This window comes from Schistocerca piceifrons, chromosome X (genome assembly GCF_021461385.2).
Source record: "Schistocerca piceifrons isolate TAMUIC-IGC-003096 chromosome X, iqSchPice1.1, whole genome shotgun sequence".
Classification (NCBI taxonomy): Eukaryota; Metazoa; Arthropoda; class Insecta; order Orthoptera; family Acrididae; genus Schistocerca; species Schistocerca piceifrons.
In genome coordinates, this window is record NC_060149.1 from 125,887,555 (window position 1) to 125,913,093 (window position 25,539).

A 25,539-nucleotide genomic window follows, 5' to 3' on the forward strand; every position below is an offset into this window, starting at 1 on the left:
TTGACACTGATACTTATTCAATCACGACTTAGCTAAGGAAACGGATGAATCACAATGGAGAACGTTCTTCTATTGGCGCCTGTAAAACCATTCAGCCATGCATTAACATGACACATAATGATGCATCACTCCCGTTAAGACGCCAGTATCTTTTGAAACACATCCGTTAAGCCACTGTAGCACTTGTAATCACGAAATGCAAATGTTCTTCTTTCAATGGATATTCAGTATTAAATTTCTGGTTCACCAACGTACCCAGTATTCAGCAAGCTAATTCTACTCTATTCTACTTCTTCCTTCACATATTTGGTACGCTTACCAGCTTACCACTAACCTAATTTCCAACAGATTACCTTGTGCGACGCTCGTTTGACATACTTGCCATTTTTCTCATAATTAAAAGTTTTATCAGCTGTTTTTGTGCCTTTACTTCCAAATATCGAAATTTGTTCTTACTCTTTACCCCGAATAACAGGAAAACAGGTAATGTGTGAATGCAGACAGCTAATATTACTCAGACTTCAGTTCACCTACGTAAAACAGTTATTTTTATGATTTTACACAGCGATGTGAAAACAACTATATCATGATCACGGCGATGCTCCGTTGATGGAGTTATTTTTACATAAATGTGAAACAGTAAACTTTATTGCCAGTGGTGTGGGAATGTCAGTGGTCCATCCCAAATTGTTACACAAAAGTTGCCTCCTCCGTATGAGCAAATCGGTATGACATTTCTTGCTAGTAGCCTTATAATAAGGTTTTCATTCTTCTCTCTATTAGCTTGCGCATAGTTAATACCTCGAATAGCTATTTAGTTACCGTTAGACCACCTCGTTACCTGGATGTTCAGTTACACATGGTCACTTATAATTTTGTTTTATGTCGATAATCAAATTACCTACACTACAGATTATCGTGAATCCTACGACAAATCGTCGAAGTGCACTAAATACCATTCTCCTCATTTCCTCAGACACAGAAACTAAAACATGCTGTGGTTCGTCTCACTACTGTGCTCAAGCGATCGATACGACGCCGCCCACCCTCGCATCTACAGGGTGATACAAAATGTTACGGCCAAACTTTCAGGAAACATTCCTCACACACAAAGAAAGAAAATATGTTATTTGGACATGTGTCCGGAAACGCTTACTTTCCATGTTAGAGCTCATTTTATTACTTCTATTCAAATCACATTAATCATGGAATGGAAACACACAGCAACAGAACGTACCAGCGTGACTTCAAACACTTTGTTACAGGAAATGTTCAAAACGTCCTCCGTTAGCGAGGATAAATGCATCCACCCTCCGTCGCATGGAATCCCTGATGCGCTGATGCAGCCCTGGAGAATGGCTTACTGTATCACAGCCGTCCACAATACGAGCACGAAGGGTCTCTACATTTGGTACCGGGGTTGCGTAGAAAAGAGCTTTCAAATGCCCCCATAAATGAAAGTCAAGAGGGTTGAGGTCAGGAGAGCGTGGAGGTCATGGAATTAGTCCGCCTCTACCAATCCATGGGTCACCGAATCTGTTGTTGAGAAGCGTACGAACACTTCGACTGAAATGTGCAGGAGCTCCATCGTGCATGAACCACATGTTGTGTCGTACTTGTAAAGGCACATGTTCTAGCAGCACAGGTAGAGTATCTCGTATGAAACCATGATAACGTGCTCCATTGAGCGTAGGTGGAAGAACATGGGGCCCAATCAAGACATCGCCGACAATGCCTGCCCAAACGTTTACAGAAAATCTGTGTTGATGGCGTGATTGCACAATTGCGTGCGGATTCTCGTCAGCCCACACATGTTCATTGTGAAAATTTACAATTTGATCACGTTGGAATGAAGCCTCATCCGTAAAGAGAACATTTGCACTGAAATGAGGATTGACACATTGTTGGATGAACCGTTCGCAGAAGTGTACCCGTGGAGGCCAATCAGCTGCTGATAGTGCCTGCAAGAGCTGTACATGGTACGGAAACAACTGGTTCTCCCGTAGCACTCTCCATACAGTGACGTGGTCAACGTTACCCTGTACAGCAGCAACTTCTCTGACGCTGACATTAGGGTTATCGTCAACTGCACGAAGAATTGCCTCGTCCATTGCAGTTGTCCTCGTCGTTCTAGGTCTTCCCCAGTCGCGAGTCATAGGTTGGAATGTTCCGTGCTCCCTAAGACGCCGATCAGTTGCTTCGAACGTCTTCCTGTCGGGACACCTTCGTTCTGGAAATCTGTCTCGATACAAACATACCGCGCCACGGCTATTGCCCCTTGCTAATCCATACATCAAATGGGCATCTGCCAACTCCGCATTTGTAAACATTGCACTGATTGCAAAACCACGTTCGTGATGAACAATAACCTGTTGATGCTACGTACTGGTGTGCTTGATGCTAGTACTGTAGAGCAATGAGTCGCATGTAAACACAAGCACCGAAGTCAACATTACCTTCCTTCAATTGGGCCAACTGGCGGTGAATCGAGGAAGTACAGTACATACTGACGAAACTAAAATGAGCTCTAACATGGAAAAAAGCGTTTCCGGACACATGTCCACATAACATCTTTTCTTTATTTGTGTGTGAGGAATGTTTCCTGAAAGTTTGGCCGTACCTTTTTGTAACACCCTGTATATGATTGTACACTACCTGTGCACTGTTCTCATAGCAAGCAGCGCAACTGCAGCCGTTTTAAGACGATATAGCAGAAATATTCACGTCTCATCTGGAATTTGGCTGCTATTTATGACTGCTGCTGGTCACATTCTGAAGTTGCATATAATTACATTAAAACAGCATCTTCTATCACATGGCCTGAAATATGCGATATTGTAATAGGCCCACATGTCAGCAGAAACTCTTCTAACGTCCACTTACTTGGTAGCTATGCACCCGAAACGTCTCTTTCCTCTTTTAACTCTATGGAAATTATGTTTTAACACTGATATTTTCTATATACTTGAAGATGATAGAAACGGTTTGGCTCTGTCTCTCAGTGTAGTTGTACATTATAAGCTATTGTGTTTTATACTATCCAGACTAAATAATATATTATTGTCATTCTTATTGTAAATGACTGTGGAACTATGCTGTACAAAATGAATAGTTTTGTATTTTCATTCTTGCTATTTCGATTACTATCCTCTTCTCTGTATGAGCTTTGGCTGCAAGTAATATAATGTGGAAACTTAAGGCGTTGTTTCTTTCCTTACGACAGTTTGGGGCACAATGATGAAGGGCGGAGTTGACAGCCACGGCGAAACGGCTTCGCATCCAGCAGACTACCACTCAGGTAACTATATAGTTAATATAACGCTCATAGAGTGCTTTCTGTAGTTAAAAGCCTCGCAAACAATCAACTTGCAATTGTCGAAGTACTTGAAACTTCTTGGGATGGATGAGTCTGGCAGATTGTTACAATAGAGGAAAGCAAAGCAATAAAAGCCACTGTCACCGTTCACAGCAGCGTGTTTGGAGTGACGTCATCACGATTTATACACACATGAGATATAAAGATTTTGAATATTCGTGTGCCTTACAAATCTTTCATAGGTTGTAATAGCTATGTAGAACGTGCTGTGCATTCGGATGATGTAATTTTATTTTTTCATTCTCTCGACAATTATTGCTTATTACAGGTAGAGAGGTACCCACCGTTTTCACCTAAATATCTTTGACTCTTTAAAGATACTTGTTGTAACCCCTCTTCGCCTGGACGAATAGTGACCAGTGACTAATGAAACAGACTTAATCCGAGCGAGGTGGCGCAGTGGTTAATTCATTGAACTCGCGTTCTGGAGGACAACCGTTCAAATCCGCGTCCGACCATTCAGATTTAGTCTTCCCATATCGCTCCAAGCAAATTCCGGGACGGTTCCTTTAAAAGGGCAGGGACGATTTCCTTCCCCATCCTTCGAGCAATCGGTGCTTGTGCTCCATCTCTAATGACCTCAATGTCGACGGGACCTTAAAACCCTAATCGTCCTCCTTTTAATTTCGTTTATTGCCGAGATACAGGCATCAACTTCGTTTTCCTAAACGGAAATCCATTTTGCACCGGAATGGACGTTCTGTAAGAGAAGATAATATTAGAATAGCGAAATAAGTTGTAGTTGGCTTGTCCAGCATCTGTCACAGAAACTATTGGTTCTACTATGGTGTCTAACGTGCTTTGACTTACGAAGCATCTAAACGTTCTGTACTTCGGATAATACCATTTATGAGCGTTATGGGGAACCAGCTCACGAAAAGAATAAATGCCCCAGGACAATATGCCCAGTTTTCTGTATTTCCTGAAATAAAAGAAGGAAAATATAAACCGCAAAATGAATGGATTGTGATACTTAAAATACCCTGTGTAACGGATATAAGTCCAGATATTTTTACAAGTGGTTCCTGTTGTTCCTCTGCATTGAACAGTCTTCCCGCAAACGTGTCAGAAATGTTACGACCTGTTGTTTTCTGCACAGTCGTAACTGCACCGCTAAGTGGACTACGCCTGTCAGAATAGACGAACCGTTTTGCGTCCTCATATTCAAACGCAGCACCTGACCTGCTGCCCAGGGGAAAATAAGCATTAATGGCTCTCTCTAGCCACATGTACTTGGAGGTACTACCCAACCTAGAAACATACGACCTGTAATTGCTATAATTATTAGCCTGTAAATATCTTAAATACTGATAAAACGTTTTTCACTACACTGTTGTCAGTCACCAGTAGGAATATCGTCCGCCCCGATATCTGAGTGGTCAGCGTGACGGATTGCCGTCCTACGGGCCCGGGTTCGATTCCCGGCTGGGTCGTGCATTTTCTCCGCTCAGGGACTCGGTGTTGTGCTGTCTTCATCATCATTTCATCCCCATCCGGCACGCAGGTTGCCCAATGTGGCGTCGAATGTAATAAGACCTGCACCGAGGCGGCCGGACCTGCCCCGTAAGGGGCCTCCCGGCAAATGACGCCAAACGCTCATTTATTGATTTAGTAGGAATATCCGCACTTATACCCATTACACCCTGTATCTAACTGAACAGAAGCAGTTCAGAGAGTTTGTTGCAGTAAACCGGCATTTCAGCCCAAGAACGAACTGGCGATACTCCACGGAAATACGCGAAGAACATATCCTCATTTAAATAATTGCGGGTTAGATAGTGTGCTGCAAAATTTAAAACAGCTCCGTGTGTGCTTAGGGAGAGACAAATATTAGACGTAGACATTCAAGTTAATAACACACCTGAATTGACATCCAGCACTGTCAACGAGAAGAAGATAGTGGATGTTGTTACTCATATAATGTAGATTTAATCCGAGAGCACAAACTCTTTGACTAGATCCTCGGTAAAATCATGAAATCAATGATAAAATGCTCTGGTTGTCTGTATTAAAAGACCTGTTTAATGTTAAAACAACTTTGAAACATCTAATACGTGTGAAACATTACATGGGAAATTTAATAATAGTCTCAGTTCTGGAATCAACAGATTCACTCACATGCAATTAACTTTCCGCTCAGCGTAGAATAGCTTAAGACTTAATTCGGGAAGTTTGCAAAAAAGATAGGAAGAATTTTAATTGGAACGGCTTTACAATTAATTCGTAGTGGCGTTTCACCACATAAAACCGTAGTCAAATAGATACTCTCGCCGACCGGTATGGCCGAGCGGTTCTAGGCGCTTCAGTCTGGAACCGCGCGACCGCTACGGTCGCAGGTTCGAATCCTGCCTCGGGCATGGATGTTTGTGATGTCCTTAGGTTAGTTAGGTTTAAGTAGTTCTAAGTTCTAGGGGACTGATGACCTCAGATGTTAAGTCCCATAGTGCTCAGAGCTATTTGAACCATTTAGATACTCTCATACCAATTATCTGTCGTTCAGTCGTTATGAACGGCATACATGTATCCGATGCACGATGTGACGGCTCTGCCTGAGCTACGAAAGTCGTTGAAGAACAGGACTATGATGTGATCTGTCTGCAGGAATCGTACTCAGTGCAACGAAGGATCCTTAGCATGCCTACAGCAGCTGCGATGATAACGAAAGACAAATATCGAATGGTGACAGTAATAGCACGCAAAAGGAGGTTAAAAGTAGATAAAATTACTAAGCTGTGAGGTGAGTACATCGTAGTTGTAGAAGATGCTACTGAAAAAATCGAGAGGTTTATTATTAGAATAGCAAACACCCATACAGACGTTGGCTTAGAACTTACAAAACTGTGAAGTTCCTTCAGTAGAGACAACTAGCGACCATAGTTGATTAATATACTGCCTATCTAGGAAAATATAGAAAAAAATGGCATTGATTTCTCAGAGGTAAGAATAATTATACAAGCAAACTGCAAGTTTATTACCCTGAATGCGAATCCCTACTCTTACGAATGCTGCGAGATATAGTTGTCATAAAACACCGAAAAGTCAATAGAAAAACTTCTGGCTGTGAAGAAACAACATTATACAATACAGATCACACCTTGGTGACAGGCACTAATAGAGATTAGTAGGCAAGCTGAAAGGCGAGAAGCATATATCAAGAAAGCCTTCATGACAGAAACCTGATTGTGATGCAATTCAGGCAGTTGCGAGCGGTGTAAATCAGAGATAAGGTCTGCCATACGAACTAGTCAATAGAGAGGTTCTATCGTGGAAAACTCGCAGCGTATCGATGGGTGTGCCCCATACACTATCATCAAGAAAATTGGGTACCATGTTATCGTCTCCACAATCCAAATAGTGGGCCGAGTGACAAGTAGCTGCAAAGAGTCCAGATGATAAAGTGAAGGATGACACTTAAAATCACAAACAATTGAGACAAAACCTCACTGCGCCTCGTGACAATTCAGTAGCTATATTGACGTAAATGGATATAGAGATGGGAGAGGTCACGTCTAAAACGGAAAAGGACAGAATTCCAAGTCCAAATGGCATGCCAGTGGAGCGATACAATTTACATGAGCCGATTTAACAATGAATGCATGATCCAGGCACGTGACGCTGCCAAGTCCGCCTTCAACAGTTAGCAAACGTACTACAGAGGGATGCCCCCCATGCTTCTGTATGCGGTTCCTAATTCTTGGATGCCAACTTAGAACTTGTGGATATACTATAAAACACCACCTGTTAAGTCATCCCACGTGGACGACTTGTTACTTCTAGTGCACGGCAGCAGTCGAGGTTCGATAGGAAATACAAGGAGTACTCAATGTTTTAATCAACACTTCCAAAAAATAAAGTTCCGTACCTAATTTGTTTGCGAGTAGATCACTGTAGTCCTGGTATACATTTAAATCCCAGTGCCACAGCTCGTAGCGCACCGAAGGAAGAGCCAGTACCAAGTGTCGCACCTCATTGAGTATAGCGCAATTATTTTTTTTCAGCAGCAGTGAAAAGTCGTAGCTGTGTCGGGTCGAGCCAAGTGACTTCTTTACCTGATACGAGTCTTTATCTAGAAAAATACACTCCTGGAAATGGAAAAAAGAACACATTGACACCGGTGTGTCAGACCCACCATACTTGCTCCGGACACTGCGAGAGGGCTGTACAAGCAATGATCACACGCACGGCACAGCGGACACACCAGGAACCGCGGTGTTGGCCGTCGAATGGCGCTAGCTGCGCAGCATTTGTGCACCGCCGCCGTCAGTGTCAGCCAGTTTGCCGTGGCATACGGAGCTCCATCGCAGTCTTTAACACTGGTAGCATGCCGCGACAGCGTGGACGTGAACCGTATGTGCAGTTGACGGACTTTGAGCGAGGGCGTATAGTGGGCATGCGGGAGGCCGGGTGGACGTACCGCCGAATTGCTCAACATGTGGGGCGTGAGGTCTCCACAGTACATCGATGTTGTCGCCAGTGGTCGGCGGAAGGTGCACGTGCCCGTCGACCTGGGACCGGACCGCAGCGACGCACGGATGCACGCCAAGACCGTAGGATCCTACGCAGTGCCGTAGGGGACCGCACCGCCACTTCCCAGCAAATTAGGGACACTGTTGCTCCTGGGGTATCGGTGAGGACCATTCGCAACCGTCTCCATGAAGCTGGGCTACGGTCCCGCACACCGTTAGGCCGTCTTCCGCTCACGCCCTAACATCGTGCAGCCCGCCTCCAGTGGTGTCGCGACAGGCGTGAATGGAGGGACGAATGGAGACGTGTCGTCTTCAGCGATGAGAGTCGCTTCTGCCTTGGTGCCAATGATGGTCGTATGCGTGTTTGGCGCCGTGCAGGTGAGCGCCACAATCAGGACTGCATACGACCGAGGCACACAGGGCCAACACCCGGCATCATGGTGTGGGGAGCGATCTCCTACACTGGCCGTACACCACTGGTGATCATCGAGGGGACACTGAATAGTGCACGGTACATCCAAACCGTCATCGAACCCATGGTTCTACCATTCCTAGACCGGCAAGGGAATTTGCTGTTCCAACAGGACAATGCACGTCCGCATGTATCCCGTGCCACCCAACGTGCTCTAGAAGGTGTAAGTCAACTACCCTGGCCAGCAAGATATCCGGATCTGTCCCCCATTGAGCATGTTTGGGACTGGATGAAGCGTCGTCTCACGCGGTCTGCACGTCCAGCACGAACGCTGGTCCAACTGAGGCGCCAGGTGGAAATGGCATGGCAAGCCGTTTCACAGGACTACATCCAGCATCTCTACGATCGTCTCCATGGGAGAATAGTAGCCTGCATTGCTGCGAAAGGTGGATATACACTGTACTAGTGCCGACATTGTGCATGCTCTGTTGCCTGTGTCTATGTGCCTGTGGTTCTGTCAGTGTGATCATGTGATGTATCTGACCCCAGGAATGTATCAATAAAGTTTCCCCTTCCTGGGACAATGAATTCACGGTGTTCTTATTTCAATTTCCAGGAGTGTAATTTTGTCTATTAGGAAGATTCGTTACAAAATAACGTATAGCCTGTTACTTTGGGGAAAGCGTTGTAACATGAGGATGCCGTGCGCAGATTCGTGGTTTGGGCGGACCTTGGTGCTTGGTCCCAATTTGAGCTAAGAACATGGGTGAAAAGTTCTTGATTTAGCGCGGACGAGTGGCCCCTTATAGAGCCATTCAAACATCTGTCTTACTGTAACTCTTTCAAGCAATATTTGAACGACGAACCGGAGTTGGGAATGGTGCACCGTTCGGGTTTTTCGTGAAAAAAACACGGTTTTCGTTAGGTTTTTTTTACGTGTGCCGCTTATATTTTTCAAGCATTTGCGAATCGGTTCAAATTTTATAAGAAGATAGATAAATACATGTAATTAATGATCGCCCTGTTTTGTGAAAGCTTTATCCGTTGCCACGATATAAGCAACATGATTCTAAATACAATAAAAAATTCTATACCGGATGAGTGAACAAAGCTATGGTGGTCTAATATCAAAATAATGGTAGAGCGAATGTTTGGAACCAGGATAAAAATGCTCCTATTATAGCACAAAAAAGGTGAATACGTCCTGGGCAGAGTTAGGGATGCAAAAGAAGGGAACTAGCTTTCCGACTTAGTCTGGCAACTTCAAAGACAACGTCTTGACACATTCACGCATTATTATGCAGTTAACCCTACTTCCCCAGGGCAGTGAGCTCTCTTAGCTGCAAGGCGTTGGTAATTCTTGCATGTAGTCTTTTATAAGCTGAAGTCCCTGATTCTGCGCCCAAAATTCAGAAGATTCGCCAGCCGCCGTAAAGAGTATGTAATACCATATGGCTGAAAAGCATACGTGTAATAGCTAAACACTTTTTCTCGAATGATAATATTTCTGGGGGAGGGAGGATTCGCTCCTGCGTGAGAGGGGCGGGGGGAGGAATGTCACCATGTATCATGTTACTTTATCTGACACGATGCTTTATATTATATGACAAGGATAGTTATACTGCAAAGCAGAAAAGCGCAAATATGACAAGATGTTTTGATTTAAATGTTTTTGAAGCTGCCAGATAGGTCGAAAAGCGAATTCCTTTTTTTTACGAAACGCTAATTTCCTTCTTTTACATCCATAACTCTGCCTATCTGCTATGATTGGAGCATTTTTCATCCTGGTCTATCATGTGGTTAATATGAAGCTGTGGTTTATGAGGAGGTAGAATTAAATGGGTCTCCGTCGATATTTCTAGCTCTTTCAATCCACTCCAGCGAACCATATACTAGTGAACAAACTTTACACTTCCTCGTCTAGGCTGCTGATATGCAGCCAATGTTTCGTTAGTCTTTGTTGAAATGTGGTGGCAGGGGTCTTAAAGCCAGCAGTTGATTTCTTCCACGATTTGCATTTCTTACAGCCATCGGTTTTGAGAAACGGAACCATAAAAGGGGTCTCATTGTAATACCCGCCATGATCACCCAAACAGCCGTACCAAAAGGTACACAGTCTAGGGAAACGCAACATGTGGCAAGACTGACATGTGTAATCAAGTGACTCCAAGACTTGTTCTGCATCTTGCCAGATTTGTAGTTGGTTTGGTAACTTCTTGACAGAACGAACTACCGACCACGATGTCTGATGAGGACAAACTCCCTGTCAATTCGAGGCGGGGGTCACGATAGTTCATTCCCTTGTTTCGGAGTACTGGGAGGTTTGGATTAGAGAAATGAGTGTATAAGGATGGTGAGGCAGTAGTGTGGAGTGTAGTACGTTATCTCAGATGGGGTTCAGCCAAGGTTCAGAAGTAATTTGGAATGCACCTCGGGGGAGTATCAATCATTTTGCGGTTAATTTAGTTGCTGTCCCAGACCACCTATAAACGACGTAAACGACGTAAAATACTTAGGAGTTACTATCCGGAGCGATCTGAAGTGGAATGATCACATAAAACAAATAGTGGGAAAAGCAGGCGCCAGGTTGAGATTCATAGGAAGAATTCTAAGAAAATGTGACTCATCGACGAAAGAAGTAGCTTACAAAACGCTTGTTCGTCCGATTCTTGAGTATTGCTCATCAGTATGGGACCCTTACCAGGTTGGATTAATAGAAGAGATAGACATGATCCAGCGAAAAGCAGCGCGATTCGTCATGGGGACATTTAGTCAGCGCGAGAGCGTTACGGAGATGCTGAACAAGCTCCAGTGGCGGACACTTCAAGAAAGGCGTTACGCAATACGGAGAGGTTTATTATCGAAATTACGAGAGAGCACATTCCGGGAAGAGATGGGCAACATATTACTACCGCCCACATATATCTCGCGTAATGATCACAACGAAAAGATCCGAGAAATTAGAGCAAATACGGAGACTTACAAGCAGTCGTTCTTCCCACACACAATTCGTGAATGGAACAGGGAAGGGGGGATCAGATAGTGGTACAATAAGTACCCTCCGCCACACACCGTAAGGTGGCTCGCGGAGTATAGATGTAGATGTAGATCATCTGTGAAGAAGTGATATCTGATGAAAGATATAACCATATCAAATCTGATCTGGAAAAATTGTGAAGCGTCAGTAACTAAACAATAATGTAGAGAAAGACGATGTTATAAATGTAACTACTTCTGACTACACGAACGATGCATCATGCCTGGAGACAGGTATGTCACATGTATTGATGTAGCAGTGCCACAGCTGGAGATAATGAAGTACGAGTTCACAAAGGTTGAGTGGTTAGCACAGAAAATGGGATGCTTCGACTTACTGCGTAATAATGCGCGAATATGTCAAGACGTTGTCTTTGATCCTGCCAGAATAAGTCGGAAAGCTAGTTCCCTTCTTTTACATCCCTAACTCTGCCCAGCACATATTCACCTTTTTTGTGCTATAATAGGAGCATTTTTCATCCTGGTTCCAAACCTTCACTCTACCATTATTTTGATATTAGACTGCCATAGCTTGGCAACCGATGTACATTTTTCTTCACTCAGGCGACGACTCATACGGTATAGGTTTTTTTATTGTCTTTCGAATCATGTTGCTTATATCGTGGCAACGGATAACGCTTTCACAAAATAACAGGACGATCATTAATTACATATATTTATATACCTTCTTACAAAATTTGAACTGGTTTGCAAGTGTTTGAAAAATATAAGCGGCATGCATAAAAAAAACCTAACGAAAACCGTGTTTTTTGCACGAAAAATCCGAACGGTGCACCATTGCCAACTCCGGTTCGTCGTCCAAACATTGCTTGATACAGTTACAGTAAGACAGATACTGCTTAAAAAAACGCATCTACGACTCTACTAAAGTATGTACAATCCTCAGATAGCACCAACAACTCACCTAAGCATGTATAAAGAAGGCCAACGTGAGTTATCACAAGCCTGTTTGCTTTGCGGGGAGTTAAATGAAAAAACTTCAGGATGAGGATGAGGAGGAGGAGATAAGTGTTTAAGATATCGTCGACAACGAGGTCATTAGAGATGGAGAACAAGCTTTGTTCCCATATTCTATCACTTGTTGAAATGGAAAGAAAATTTTGCTTGCAGTCAAATGGTACGTATCCTCTACAACACATTTAATAGTGGTTCACAGAATATGGACGTATCTTGACAACTCTGAGGGGTATCATTCAAAATGAGTGGCTAATAGACACAGTCATCAACAGAAACACAATATCTTGCTGCTGTAGGTGCTATGAAACATATCTGTATCATCTACATTTTCACTATTTAGGTCATTTTAACTCCTCACACACACACACACACACACACACACACACACACACACACACACACACACACACACACACACACACAAACAGATAAGCAACATAAGAGCATTGTAAATGTAGATATGTCAATTGCGTTCCCAAACCTGTAAGTTATATCTTTTATGTAACACACCTTTATCTTTTGGAATCTCTACAAACTTTTCTCCTTCTCTTTTTTGTACACCTGCTGAGTGATCATTATCTCTGTGTCTTTAAAAGTGCCTGTCTACCGCTTTGAAATTTTGGTATTTACTTAATTTTATTTTGTTCACAATCAGCTCACTCCCTCCTTAACTTTGATATCACTTAAGATAGATTTAAAAGTGCACCCTGTGACTTCTTTCAAGTTAAACTTTTTATTTTCAACATAATAGTTACAAACAGCCGAGTGTTTGCAATGTTCTGAAATTTTAGCCTTGGTCATCAGTGCATTGTTATGTCTGATTCTCTTTCTAACAACTCATGTTTCTTCAGATCTAGTGACTCTTCTTTCCGTCTTATTGCTGTCCCTTCTATGCTTTTTTTTCTCCAGTGTTACCATTACATTTATATTGTTCCTTCCTATACCATTTCCCTTTCTTGCAGCTGGTAAGAATTTCTTTTTAAGAGTCAAATACCACAAAAATTAGTGTATGTTAGTTTCAATTCATCATGTAGCCCACAGAAGAAATGTAGTTTTTACTTCTGACAAGACTCTGTCTTGAGTTAAAACACACCAGATACAAAACTACGATATTTTTCATTTGACAACTTAAGATAACAATAACTGATCCAATAATCTAGGACTCCAGTCCAGGTTTGGATCATAGTTTACATATGCTGCTGGTAATGGCACTGCAAGTACCCTGTGATACAAAATAAAATCTGTCTCAGGAATAGTCACTTTGCTCAGTGTAAATCTTAAACTTGGTGTAAATCTTATTGATAGATCATTGAGACAAACAGTTGCTCAAGGTTTTCATTTATACATAAAATGAACTTTTCTTGTATCAAAACAGTATTACTGAGATGTGTATGTAATTATAAACATCTCTCTAAAACTGGTACCTTTATGCAACTCACATATGCTAATCATGACATGTAAATGTAGATTTGATTACCTGAAAGTGTATGTTCTATTACTTCAAATGGCTGATAGCATGCCTGTAGAAGTTAGTCTAAAATTATTCATAACACTGATGAAGTTATTAAAATAAACTGTGTGATCAGAAAGTACAATGTGGAAACATTACGGAGATGAAGGGAAACAAACATTTAATATTTCAGGTAATTTCCTTACCTGATTACACATTAATTGTATTTTCAAATGATAATAAAAAATATATTGTTTTGTAGAGCACAACGAAAGTGATGATGGAAACATAGGTTCTCAAGGAGCTGCCTCAACTAATGTTCATCAGTATCTGCCCACTGAATCACAGGGATACCTCATGGGTCCAATGGTCATGAAACTGCTGCCTGATGGGAATCCAGTTCCAGGTACTGTTTTTCCTCAGAAATGAGAGGAACTCTGTTTTGTTACATTATATCAGTGCACAATAATTCACAGGTTATTGACTTGTTAAGCTGAAAAGTAAAGTGATAGAGTAATATTGTTGTACACACACTTTCCATACTTCACATATCAGAAAACTGTCTGTGCCACTCACATGAAAGGCTGGAAATATTTTATCTTCTGCATCACACTCCAACACTAAACCACAATAGGAGCCTATAGACAGAAAGTTTTCATTTACCTAATAATCTTTATTGTATATATCTAAGGCAAATACAGAAAAAGTGTTGCTTCTCAATGTACACTATGTCATCAAAAGTATCCGGACATCCCCGAAAAACAAATGTTTTGCAATTTAGGTGCATTGTGCTGCCACCTACTGCCAGGCACTCCATATTAGCGACCCCAGTAGTCATTAGACATCATGAGAGAGCAGAATGGACCCCTCCGTGGAACTCATGGACTTTGAACGTGGTCAGGTGATGGGGTTTCACTTGTGTCATAGATCTGTACCCGAGATTTCCACACTCCTAAACATCCCTAGGCCCACGAAGAGGGTCCTAACGTGTAATAGGTAGACATCTATCCAGACCATCATACAGGAATTCCAAACTGCATAAGGATCCACTGAAAGTACTATGACATTTAGGCAGGAGGTGAGAAAACTTGGATTTCATGGTCGAGCGGCTGCTCATAAGCCACACATCATGCCAGTAAATGCCAAATGATGCCTGGTATAAGGAGCATAAACATTGGATGATTGAACAGTGGAAAAACATTGTGTGAAGTGACGAATCACAGTACACAATGTGGCAATCTGATTGCAGGGTGTGGGTATAGCGAATGCTTGGTGAACGTTATCTGCCACTGTGTGTAGTGCTAACAGTAAAATTCAGAGGCAATGGTGTCATGGTGTGGTCGTGTTTTTCATTGAGGGGGGCTTTCACCCCTTGTTGTTTTGCGTGGCACTATTGCAACACAGGCCTACATTGATGTTTTAAGCACCTTCTTGCTTCTCACTGTTGAAGAGTAGTTCGGGGATGGCAATTGCACCTTTCAACATGATTGAGCACCTGTTCATAATGCATGGCGCATGGCAGAGTAGTTACACAACAATCACATCCTTGAAATGGACTGGCCTCCACAGAGTCCTGACCTGAATTGTATAGAACACCTTTGAGGTGCTTTGGAACATCAACTTCACCCAGACCTCACCAACCGACATCAATACCTCTCCTCAGTGCAGCACTCCGTGACGAATGGGTTGTTTGTGTTCCAACTCCTGATTGAACGTATGCCTGTGAGAGTTGAAGTTGTCATCAAGGCTAAGGGTGGGCCAACACTGTATTGAATTCCAGCATTACCGATGGAGGGTGCCACAAACTTGTAAGTCATTTTCAACCAGGTGTCTGGATACTTTTGATCACATAGTGTATATCATCAACCTAAGAAAATGTGATTTCTCCTAAGCTCAGATCTGAACATCAGGTGGATGATATAAAAAGAAAATTCTATTTTTAAAAAAGTGTCAGAGAACATTTGTTCATAATTAAGTAGATCTTAGTATAATTCTGTTGTGTTATACAAATTTTAAAATGTACATTTGCTGTACAGATTTCAATGCACAAGAAGAGAAACTTAAAACAGCTTATAATATATTATATAAATTAACATTTGCAAATACATTACTGTAAAAGATAGTCTTTCTCTGCAAATATTAGTCCAGCTATAACATGGTGCTGGAAGAGGGAAGGGAAACAATCAAAACAAGGCTTAAATATGCACTAAACCAGGTCTGTACCAAAGGAGTGGCAAGGTAGCTCCCCACCAACGGTCTAGGCACAGAGGGGGTGCAGAAACTGATTAACAATAAGAAACAAAAAAGAAAGACCACTTAAGAATTAACCGGGAGAGTCATGTGAGTTCTCCTGCCCTCGTGTTTGTATCTTCTGCCTACTAGAAAAAGCCTTTTCCTTGGTCTACAATTGTAAATACACACTGTGGTGACATTGTTGTTTCTACAGTGTCTTTTTGTCCAAGTAGTAACATAAAGAAATGGTTTCTAACCAACAGCTGTGGCACTTCTGCCAGGGGCATATGATCACCTCACTACATCTCTTCACTGAACGGATACTAAGAGATTAAATAGATGGTTAAAAGCAACTGATATAAAGTCAAAATATGTAGCATACTAATAATTAAGAGGTTTTTTGAAATCTAACAGTATTATGAAAAGGATGGAATGTAACAATATTATGGGAAGAAAAGTTGCTATGCCTTCATCAACAATAGACATAGACACACAAGCACAAACACTCACACATGCAAATGCAACTCACACATATGACTGCAGCCACATGCAACTGAAATCACAGTGTGCTTTCAATTGCCTGTGACTGCAGGCGTGCTCAGTATCTCCACTATATGGTGAGTAGCAACTTCCCTTTTCATAATATTGTTACATTCCATCCTGGCTTTTCCATTGTTTGTTTTTTGAAATCTGATGAAAGAAAGGAAATTTTATTTGCCACATATTGTGAAACTGGTGAAGTACCTAGTGAAACAATTGTATCTACTTTTCAAAGTACAACATTGCTTATATATATTGCATGGCTTAATTATCTGTCAAAAGTTAGCTCAAAACCTCACATATTAAGCAGGTAAGCAACAAACATTCCACACTCATTTCACATCATTCAAGTTTGAAAACATAGCATATCTAAATTGTTGAAATTCACCATTTTTGCACATTATTTAACACTTAAATATGGAACTATCTTTTCTTTTGAAAGTTTTGGCCATTTTCACTCTCATTCCAGCTTTGGAATTTCAATAATTTTCTTGAAAGAAAGACATCTATTGCTATTATAAATAGCTAAACACAATTAATAAAATAATATGATATCAGAAGATCCAACTTTTTCTCCATGACCATTATAATGTATCATTGCAAACACATAGTAAACAGAATTTTAGTGTAAGTACCATTGCAAGGAAATTTCTTAATGTATAACCATGGAAACCTTTGTACATAACACTTGTCAGATCCAAATGTGTTAGACAGGGTGTCCATTACATTTCACAGAAAAAACTTAGAAATAGGAAATTATTTATTACAAATAACATGATGACAGATATCTGGCACACACTTTAACCACTTATTCCTATCCCATTTGGTTTGTTTACTTATTTGAAAACCTTTTATGGATTTGTGTATTACCAGAATCACACTTTTATGCTCTATAGCCTATTTTCACCTCTGGAAGTGCTTTGTGTAGAAATGCAAAATTACTCCAGGGTTCTGAGTCTTTGTTAAACTTCCTGTTTAGATTGCTACGTAAACAAGTTCACAGGTCATTTGAAAACGAAAGCATACTGCACCCATAGGACCAAGAGTAGGTAGTAGAACTCTGTGGTGTGTAACCTGACATTTGGATTGACTGAGTTTATTTTGTTTACTTACATTCAGTAGCTCATCCTGATTCTGAAAGAAAGTAGAGAGTGCTTCAGTTCAATTTTATTCTACAGTATTTCAACTTATGTCCCTTTCTGTTGCCATTGTTTGAAGAAGGAAGGGGTGTAAACGCAGCAAAGCTTTATATGGTCTGTCATCAAAAAAACTACTGTGATTACAGAAAAAACTAATGCTAAGCAACTCCTATCATGATTAATACCACACAGACAAGTAAAAAGAATGTGTTTTTCCATATTTAGGTTTTTAACTGTATGATTATGGAAGTATTTGGGCTATCGGCTACGTTCCAAATATCGGAAATACACTGCAAGTATTTGACAGCTACTGTTGTGTTAAACATATCTGTTTTCAGAGTGGGAGGCAAGAAACACAAGGCTCTTTTCTCACAAAAGTTCTGTTTCTTTTATTTTCACACAAACCTATCTTCAAGGCAGATGTTTATATGCAGTTCATGTGTGTTGTAACTTTAATGAAGATTAACTAATCTCGGTGAAGTAAAGAGAAGTCAATATTACAATTACATTAGAGTGACTAACTTTTTGGATTTAGTTCTTTATCACCTCATCACCTGTAAACCAAAGACCTTTCTGTAGCCTTGTGCCACTAGATGTGAGTATTGATACTTGGAGGCTAGTTTGTGTTTTTTGAATCCATAGACTGTGTGAACTGCTCTTCCTTATTTTGTTTCTGACTTGCATTCCCAGTTATTGACAGTCTTAGCTACTCATGAGCTACAACATATTATGGTCAGAGGTGGGCTGCAGAAAATGATCATAGCAGTGAATGCTATCCTCATAATAATTCCGTTTAAATTTATGTCAAGGAGGTGATCTATTCATGAACAAGAATCCAAAGAAAAATCATTTAAAGAATTTACACAAATATTTTCCTAAGGCTATCATTTTACAGCAGTTTTAATACTTTTTTATGTTTTTATTTATTTATCATTGAGCACTGCACATGCTGTTGGTGTTGACTCATAAATGAGTTATATCTAGCATATGTAATAACTGAGAAATACAAATGTATAGTGGAATACATTTCTAGACAGTACACACATTAATAATCAGATATTAAGGTATACTATTAAAAAATTAGTAGAAATAAAACATATCACTGATATAACAACTGGAGACATATGAGGTTTAATACAAAATATAATTTTTAAAACATGTTAAAATTTTTCCTATTGTGTAAAACGCTTTTTGCTTTAACTGTCTTTGTGTAGTGTTAGCCGGCCGAAGTGGCCGTGCGGTTAAAGGCACTGCAGTCTGGAACCGCAAGACCGCTACGTTCGCAGGTTCGAATCCTGCCTCGGGCATGGATGTTTGTGATGTCCTTAGGTTAGTTAGGTTTAACTAGTTCTGAGTTCTAGGGGGCTAATGACCTCAGCAGGTGAGTCCCATAGTGCTCAGAGCCATTTGAACCATTTTGTGTAGTGTTACTGAAGGTAATCAGTGACATATTTCACACTTATGGTGGTAGCATGTTAAATAACTGTATCCCTATATACATATCATTATTATATATTTATTTAAGTCCTATGGTGGGATTTAAATCTTCTGCCCATGCTGTGTGTCATGGTTATGGCAGTAGGTTTTCCTTCATATGCACCAAGCAACTAAATATATAAAAGGATGTAACAGTCATTACTTCTGGTTTTCTTAATACAGTTTGTAGGATTCATAATTTGTTACATCAGTGATATACCGGTACTGTAGATATGTTCATGGAAGCAAACTGTTATAGTAGATGAAATTGTGGCATATGATACTTTAAAATAACATATAATAATGTGAATAAAATAAATTGACAGCTGTTTACTGAAAGAGTGCTTTAGTTGAGTACTGAACTCCACCAAGTTTCTGCTTAAAATAAGCTGTAGACAAAATGACATCAACTTTGTTACGTATTATTGAATGATAGCTTCATTGTTTTCCAAGGCAAATAAAAGTTCACATGAAGTTTATAGAAGAAAGATAGAAGAATGAAACTGATATCACAGAGTGCTGCTAGAGATGCTGAAAAATTCTCAAGGAAGTAAAGTGCCTTGCTATAAGTAGGTATTAGAAGCACCTATGTATAGATCCTAAAATTGTGTAATAAAAGGATAATATCAGCAAGTTTTTAAAAAATACAGGAGTGAGTTTAGATTATTGTAAGAATACAGTATTTTGAGGGATTTGAAGTGGAGGAGTCCAAGTAGTACCAAAAACCTTGCTGATCATAATCTGGATTTATCTTTTTCTCATCAAGAAACAGAAACTGTAACAAAAAAGTACCAATAATCTCGAGACAAGAAATAAAGCACATGAATTATCTCAACGTATCATTGTATGAGACATTAAAATTATATTTATATCTTTTTCACTCTTGTGAATTACACTGAGAGTCATTTAAGATACTAAGGAATCCATGTCACAGTTTGAATGTATCAACTGTGCTGTAGTACAGACAAGATTTTCATGTAAACCAAAATACTCTGAAGCCTTGTAAAATGTAAATCTGGAGTCAGTGGGAAAATGAACCCTATTCCTCCTGAATGAGGCCTGTGTTGTGACCATTGTACTATATGGTCCAGTAAGTATGAACAATAATCAGTGAACCATCTTACAGAAACAGGACATGGCATCTAACTTACATCAACAAATAGGCAATACTCAGAAAAGTTGCTTTTGCATACAGCATTACATGAACTGTGTATGTCTCCTGCTTATAAATTGCTGACAAGCTATTCCATTCTCCATTTGGTACTCTGCTTTGTTTTACAGGTGAGCAGCAATTTCCCATAGTGAGGGATGAAGATGCTGAGGAAATGAAGCTCATGCAGTATCAGTACTCACCTCCACCAGAAGACATACTGAAAAAATCTTCATAATCATTAGTCCAACAATAAAAGTGATTTCATTGTTTTATAAAAAAGCTAGACAGTGAAGTCACAGTTCCACACAAAAGCCAGGGCACTGTTATTTTAGTTTCACAGAAAACTGTAATTAGTGATGCAGCACTACTCTAAAAATGAGCTGAGCTATAAGAAACCTGTTACAATAAAAGTTTTGGCATTATTACATAAATTACTCAAGAAAAGTGTGAAAGAAATAGCTAAAGGTAGTTTATATTTGTGTTTACATGTATTATTTTATTTACACTGCTGACCTGGCCATACTTATCCATAATTATCAGCAATACACAGTACAGGTTTTAATCTAACAGACACAAAATTTGTTATACTTTATCACTGTTTGAGGTGCAAGGAACATGAACTGTATAGGTAAGATGAAACTATGGGCTGGACTATGACACAGATTGGTTCTCTGCTTTTTGTTGGGATTATTTTACTAACTGCTGAGTACTTCTGTTGGTAGTGCAACATTCACGATAAGTAGAGATTTTGGTTTGAGACACACACACACACACACACACACACACACACACACACACACACACACACACACACACACACACACACACATATATATATATATATATATATATATATATATATATATATATATATATATATATATATATTATGCTCCAAAAATTTGCATCTGACTGATCTTTTAAACAGATTTGTAATGACCTTGTAACATACTGTGCTACATGCCATCTGTTAGTTTATAAACTGTAGGTGTATTATTATTATTATTATTATTATTATTTATTTTGTCATTATTTATTTACTTATTACTGTTAGTTAAATAAAAATTACTTTCCCAGATAATGATCATTTATGTTCAAATGTAGTAAACTATTATTTCCAAGTACAAGATAACTCAGCTTGAGGTGAGACCTTAAAGTGTAGTGAATTATAATTTTGAACCAAAATTCAGTACCAACATGTGTTAGCTAAGTCTTTCTCTGTAAATTAGCAAGGAAGTTTTTGCTTAAAGCAATAGAAATCTTTATGTGTTTGTACAAAATGATTGTTTTAATTTATTATATTTATTTATTTAATAAAGATAAAATTAGTCATTGAATCAAAATTAAATGTACTGATGTATTACAACCAATAGTCTTTAAATACAAACCAAAGAGAGTGAAGATCTTCCAGGAGTGGCATTCACAAACACTACATATTGGTCTCTAAATTGTAATGTAGTGCACCTGAAGATGATTTCCTTCCTCCCATACAACAAAGTGCCAATAACACCAATAACATTATTTCTTTAGCACTTACTTTTAGATTAGTGTCATGGAATGGTTGCAGACTTTCATCGGCATGACTTTAAGTATATTGTCTGCCCCCATGGCACTTTTTACTTAGTACTTAATGCTTCAGTGGTGTGGCCATATATATATATATATATATATATATATATATATATATATATATATATATATACAACAAACAGTGGAAGCCTTGAAACAGGAAGGATAAAGAAGCAGCCTGGAAAGGACTCTGTTTGCCAGGTAGAAAAACAGTGCAAGTGGCAGCATGAAGAGAAGAACTAATAAGTTGGATGAAAGTCACTTCAGACCAGCTTATCTGAAAGAAAATTTGGAAACATGATAGGTGGGAAACAACAAAGGAGCACTCTTGATGCATTGTTTCACCTGTGACAAAATTCAAAATCTTTTAGGAAAGACTAAGTGTGCTGTTAGCCTTTAAGTGTAAATAAGTTATTCGAGACAGGGTTTTTATAAAATCCTAATGAATGGCCATGGATGTGCGGATACACAAGGTGGTTGATGAAGCTCATCCAGGCCATTAGCAAGCCTTATTGAGTTCACACTAGCAAATTATCTTCAGTGATGTCAGATACTGGGCGATTTACAACAACAAAGTATGCATCATGTATGTTAACAAAAAAAATTAAATTCAGTAGCTACCATACTTAAAACATTGTGAATTTATAATGCAGTTTTGAATTATATAGGATTAAACAGAGATTTTAGCAAAGGTAATGTTAGGGGTTTGGGAGAAATGGAGGACATTTAAAGAGTGTTCACAGCACATGTGGTCCATAGCTCGTGGTCTAACGGCTAGCGTTGCTGCCTCTGGATCACGGGGTCCTGGGTTCGATTTCCGGCTGGGGTGGGGATTTTCTCTGCTGGGGACTTGGTGTTTGTGTTGTCCTCATCATTTCATCATCATCATCATCATCATTTGTGACAGTGACTAGATTGGATTGTGAACAAATTGGACTGTGAAAAAATTGGGACTTTGTATGGGCACTGATGAATGAGCTGTTGAGTGCCCCACAAACCGAACATCACAGCACATGCACTTTCAGTGGTGTGCAAATGAATAATATATTATTAGGTTTTCTTTCATGATACCTTCCATAAATGTGACAGTTGAGCATGAGTGACTAGATATTTAAACCACTCAGTATGCCAAAAGTTTGTGTGGGCATGTACAAAAGCTATGAAAGAGCTGATAATGAAAGCTGGTATAATGTTACTGAAAATAGTTGTAAGGATGAATACAACAATCATAACATACATTTTGTATCTACTTATATATGAAGTCGATAGATATTTCTTAGCATTCAGTGGCTGATAAAGATAATGGCTGCAATAAAAATAAATTCCTCTCTACCTGGCTACAATTGCTTTCCCTTATAAGTTGCCTCTAATATGCACACATATATTTAATGAAAGTTAATTATAAAGAGGACCGTATACTGTGACTAATCGATTGCTGGATTAACACAATGACTGCCACAAGGGCACCAGCAGTTGCAGCAGACCCTCACACCATGTGCCCGCCTAAGGCCACACCCTCTAATATCTATATATAATGCAGTACCACAAATAATTTGTGTTTCTTGAGCGAGTTGACGCTGGTGTATAGGAACTCAGGTAGAATATCTTGATCAGTATTTGACCTTCATTTTTTGCAACTTTACATGCAATACAGAGATACACTGTACTAAACAGAATGGAGCATGCTGCCACCAGCAGGCATACAACATCAGATGTGAACCTCTGCTGTGTTCATTGGTGTCCTTGTAGCAGTCAACGTGTTACAGCAACACAGAAGTTAGGTACAATAGACATCATGCTCCTTTTCAGCTGTTATAAAATTTAGACGAATCATTGTGCCACTTCTTTGTTTAAGGAAGTGTTGCAATAAGGAAACACCATTCCAGTATCCTCAAATCTGAAAAAGGCTGATAGAAGTTGCACAAAAAGTAAACATTGTTCATCTCAATTGTAATTAACCCCAGTGACATTTTCAGTGCTGAAGTGTCTCCAACAATGTTAGGTGAAATTCTAGAAAATCAGTTAACAGTGAATGAGCACCAGTATCATATACACAGCGTCTGATTAATAAAAACTAAAAAAAAAATAATTGTACTGGAAATGAATGAAAGACCTACCAATACCAGATCTTGGCTTCATCCTGCGACAAGGTTGCTGTGGAATGTGGCATCATATGTGTGCAAATAGAAAGTGAATATTACACTGAAAATATAATTTGACTGTATACAATCTTTTGGTCTGTACTTGGTGATGATGATAAAAGTGCTCTTACAGAGTCTGTAGCTTTTCCTTTGGATGCTTCTGTTACAGTTCGAGTGATGAATCATGGGAAGTTGACACCACGAATCGGGACCCAGATGTAGGCTGCGAATGAGGTCCTTGTTCGTAATTTTGTGTAGTTCATGAATGAAGTTAGATGTTACTTTGTTATGAGAGGTTAGAATTTAACTACATCAGTGGAATTTTTGCCAGAATTGGAAGTAAGACATATGAGTAGCTTACTGCAGTCATAAATTTATATCTCAGGCCATGCTTTGCATCAATCTGTTGTGGCAATCTCATTTTTGTGTTGAGATTTGTTGACTTCAGCTTACAAATTATCACATTGCAACCTATCCTAGACCTCGGGCTACACTACAGCTCAGTCTATCCTCACAACAAGGTTTTTTTGTTGTTTTGGCTATGCCAACTCAAAACCAAACACGACCTAACCCAGGCCTCAGGCCATGCTGCAGATCAGTCTGGCATGACAAACACGTGCTTTGCTTTAACATTCATTGGTTTCATCAACGCACATGCAAACTGTCGTATTCCAACCTAACATAGGTCGCAGGCTTCGCTATACATCAGTCTCTCAACACATCTTGGCTTTTCCTGTCACCAAAGAAATATCTAAATCATTAAGAAACCTTAAATTTTCATAATAACCAGATTGAGATATCTTATTCTGGCGTTCCACGAAATGAAAACAAATGTAATGAAAATTGCTAAGGCTTTTGTGGCCACTTGTTGACAAACTGCCTGTTGGCTTCTGTCTCGGGTTCTTCGGATGTCGTTTGTTTGATGATTTTTCTGAGGTTTCACCAGCTCAAGTGGCTTGCTTTGTCAAAGCTTCAGCCTCCATTGCTGGTGGTGTACTGCACCCTATTGGGTGTCAATTGAGTCATACGTCTGTATGCGAGATTTCCACACTGCTAAACATCCCCAGCTCCACTGTTTCCAATGTGATAGTAAAGTGGAAACGTGAAGGGACACGTACAGCACAAAAGCGTACAGGCCGACCTCATCTGTTGACTGACAGAGGCCGCCGACAGTTGAAGAGGGTTGTAATGTGTAATAGGCAGACATCTATCCAGACCATCACCTAGGAATTCCAAACTGCATGAGTATTTACTGCAAGTACTATGACAGTTAGGCGGGAGGTGAGAAAACTTTGATTTCATGGTCGAGCGGCTGCTCATAAACCACACATCACGTCGGTAAATGCCAAACGACGCCTCTCTTGGTGTAAGGAGCGTAAACATTGGACGATTGATCAGTGTAAAAATGTTGTGTGGAGTTACGAACACCGTACACAATGTGGCGATCCAATGGCAGGGTGTGGGTATGGCGAATGCCCAGAGAACGTCATCTGCCAGCGTGTGTAGTAGCAAAGGTAAAATTCAGAGACTGTGGTGTTATGGTGTGGTCGTGTTTTTCATGGAGCGGCGCC

At 39.9% G+C, this 25,539-nt stretch overlaps 1 protein-coding gene across 1 annotated transcript in view; it reads left to right on the top strand.

Moving 5' to 3' along the window:
- The window catches only part of LOC124722966 (rhythmically expressed gene 5 protein), a 177,269-nt gene extending 156,196 nt beyond the window's left edge, over positions 1 to 21,073 (top strand). The window contains exons 4-6 of the mRNA XM_047248135.1: positions 3,224 to 3,298; positions 13,981 to 14,124; positions 20,387 to 21,073. Of these exons, the coding sequence (XP_047104091.1) occupies positions 3,224 to 3,298; positions 13,981 to 14,124; positions 20,387 to 20,493 (326 nt within the window). The 3' untranslated portion in view covers positions 20,494 to 21,073. The remainder of the gene's footprint in view (positions 1 to 3,223; positions 3,299 to 13,980; positions 14,125 to 20,386) is intronic.
- The last annotated feature ends 4,466 nt before the right edge of the window (positions 21,074 to 25,539 follow it).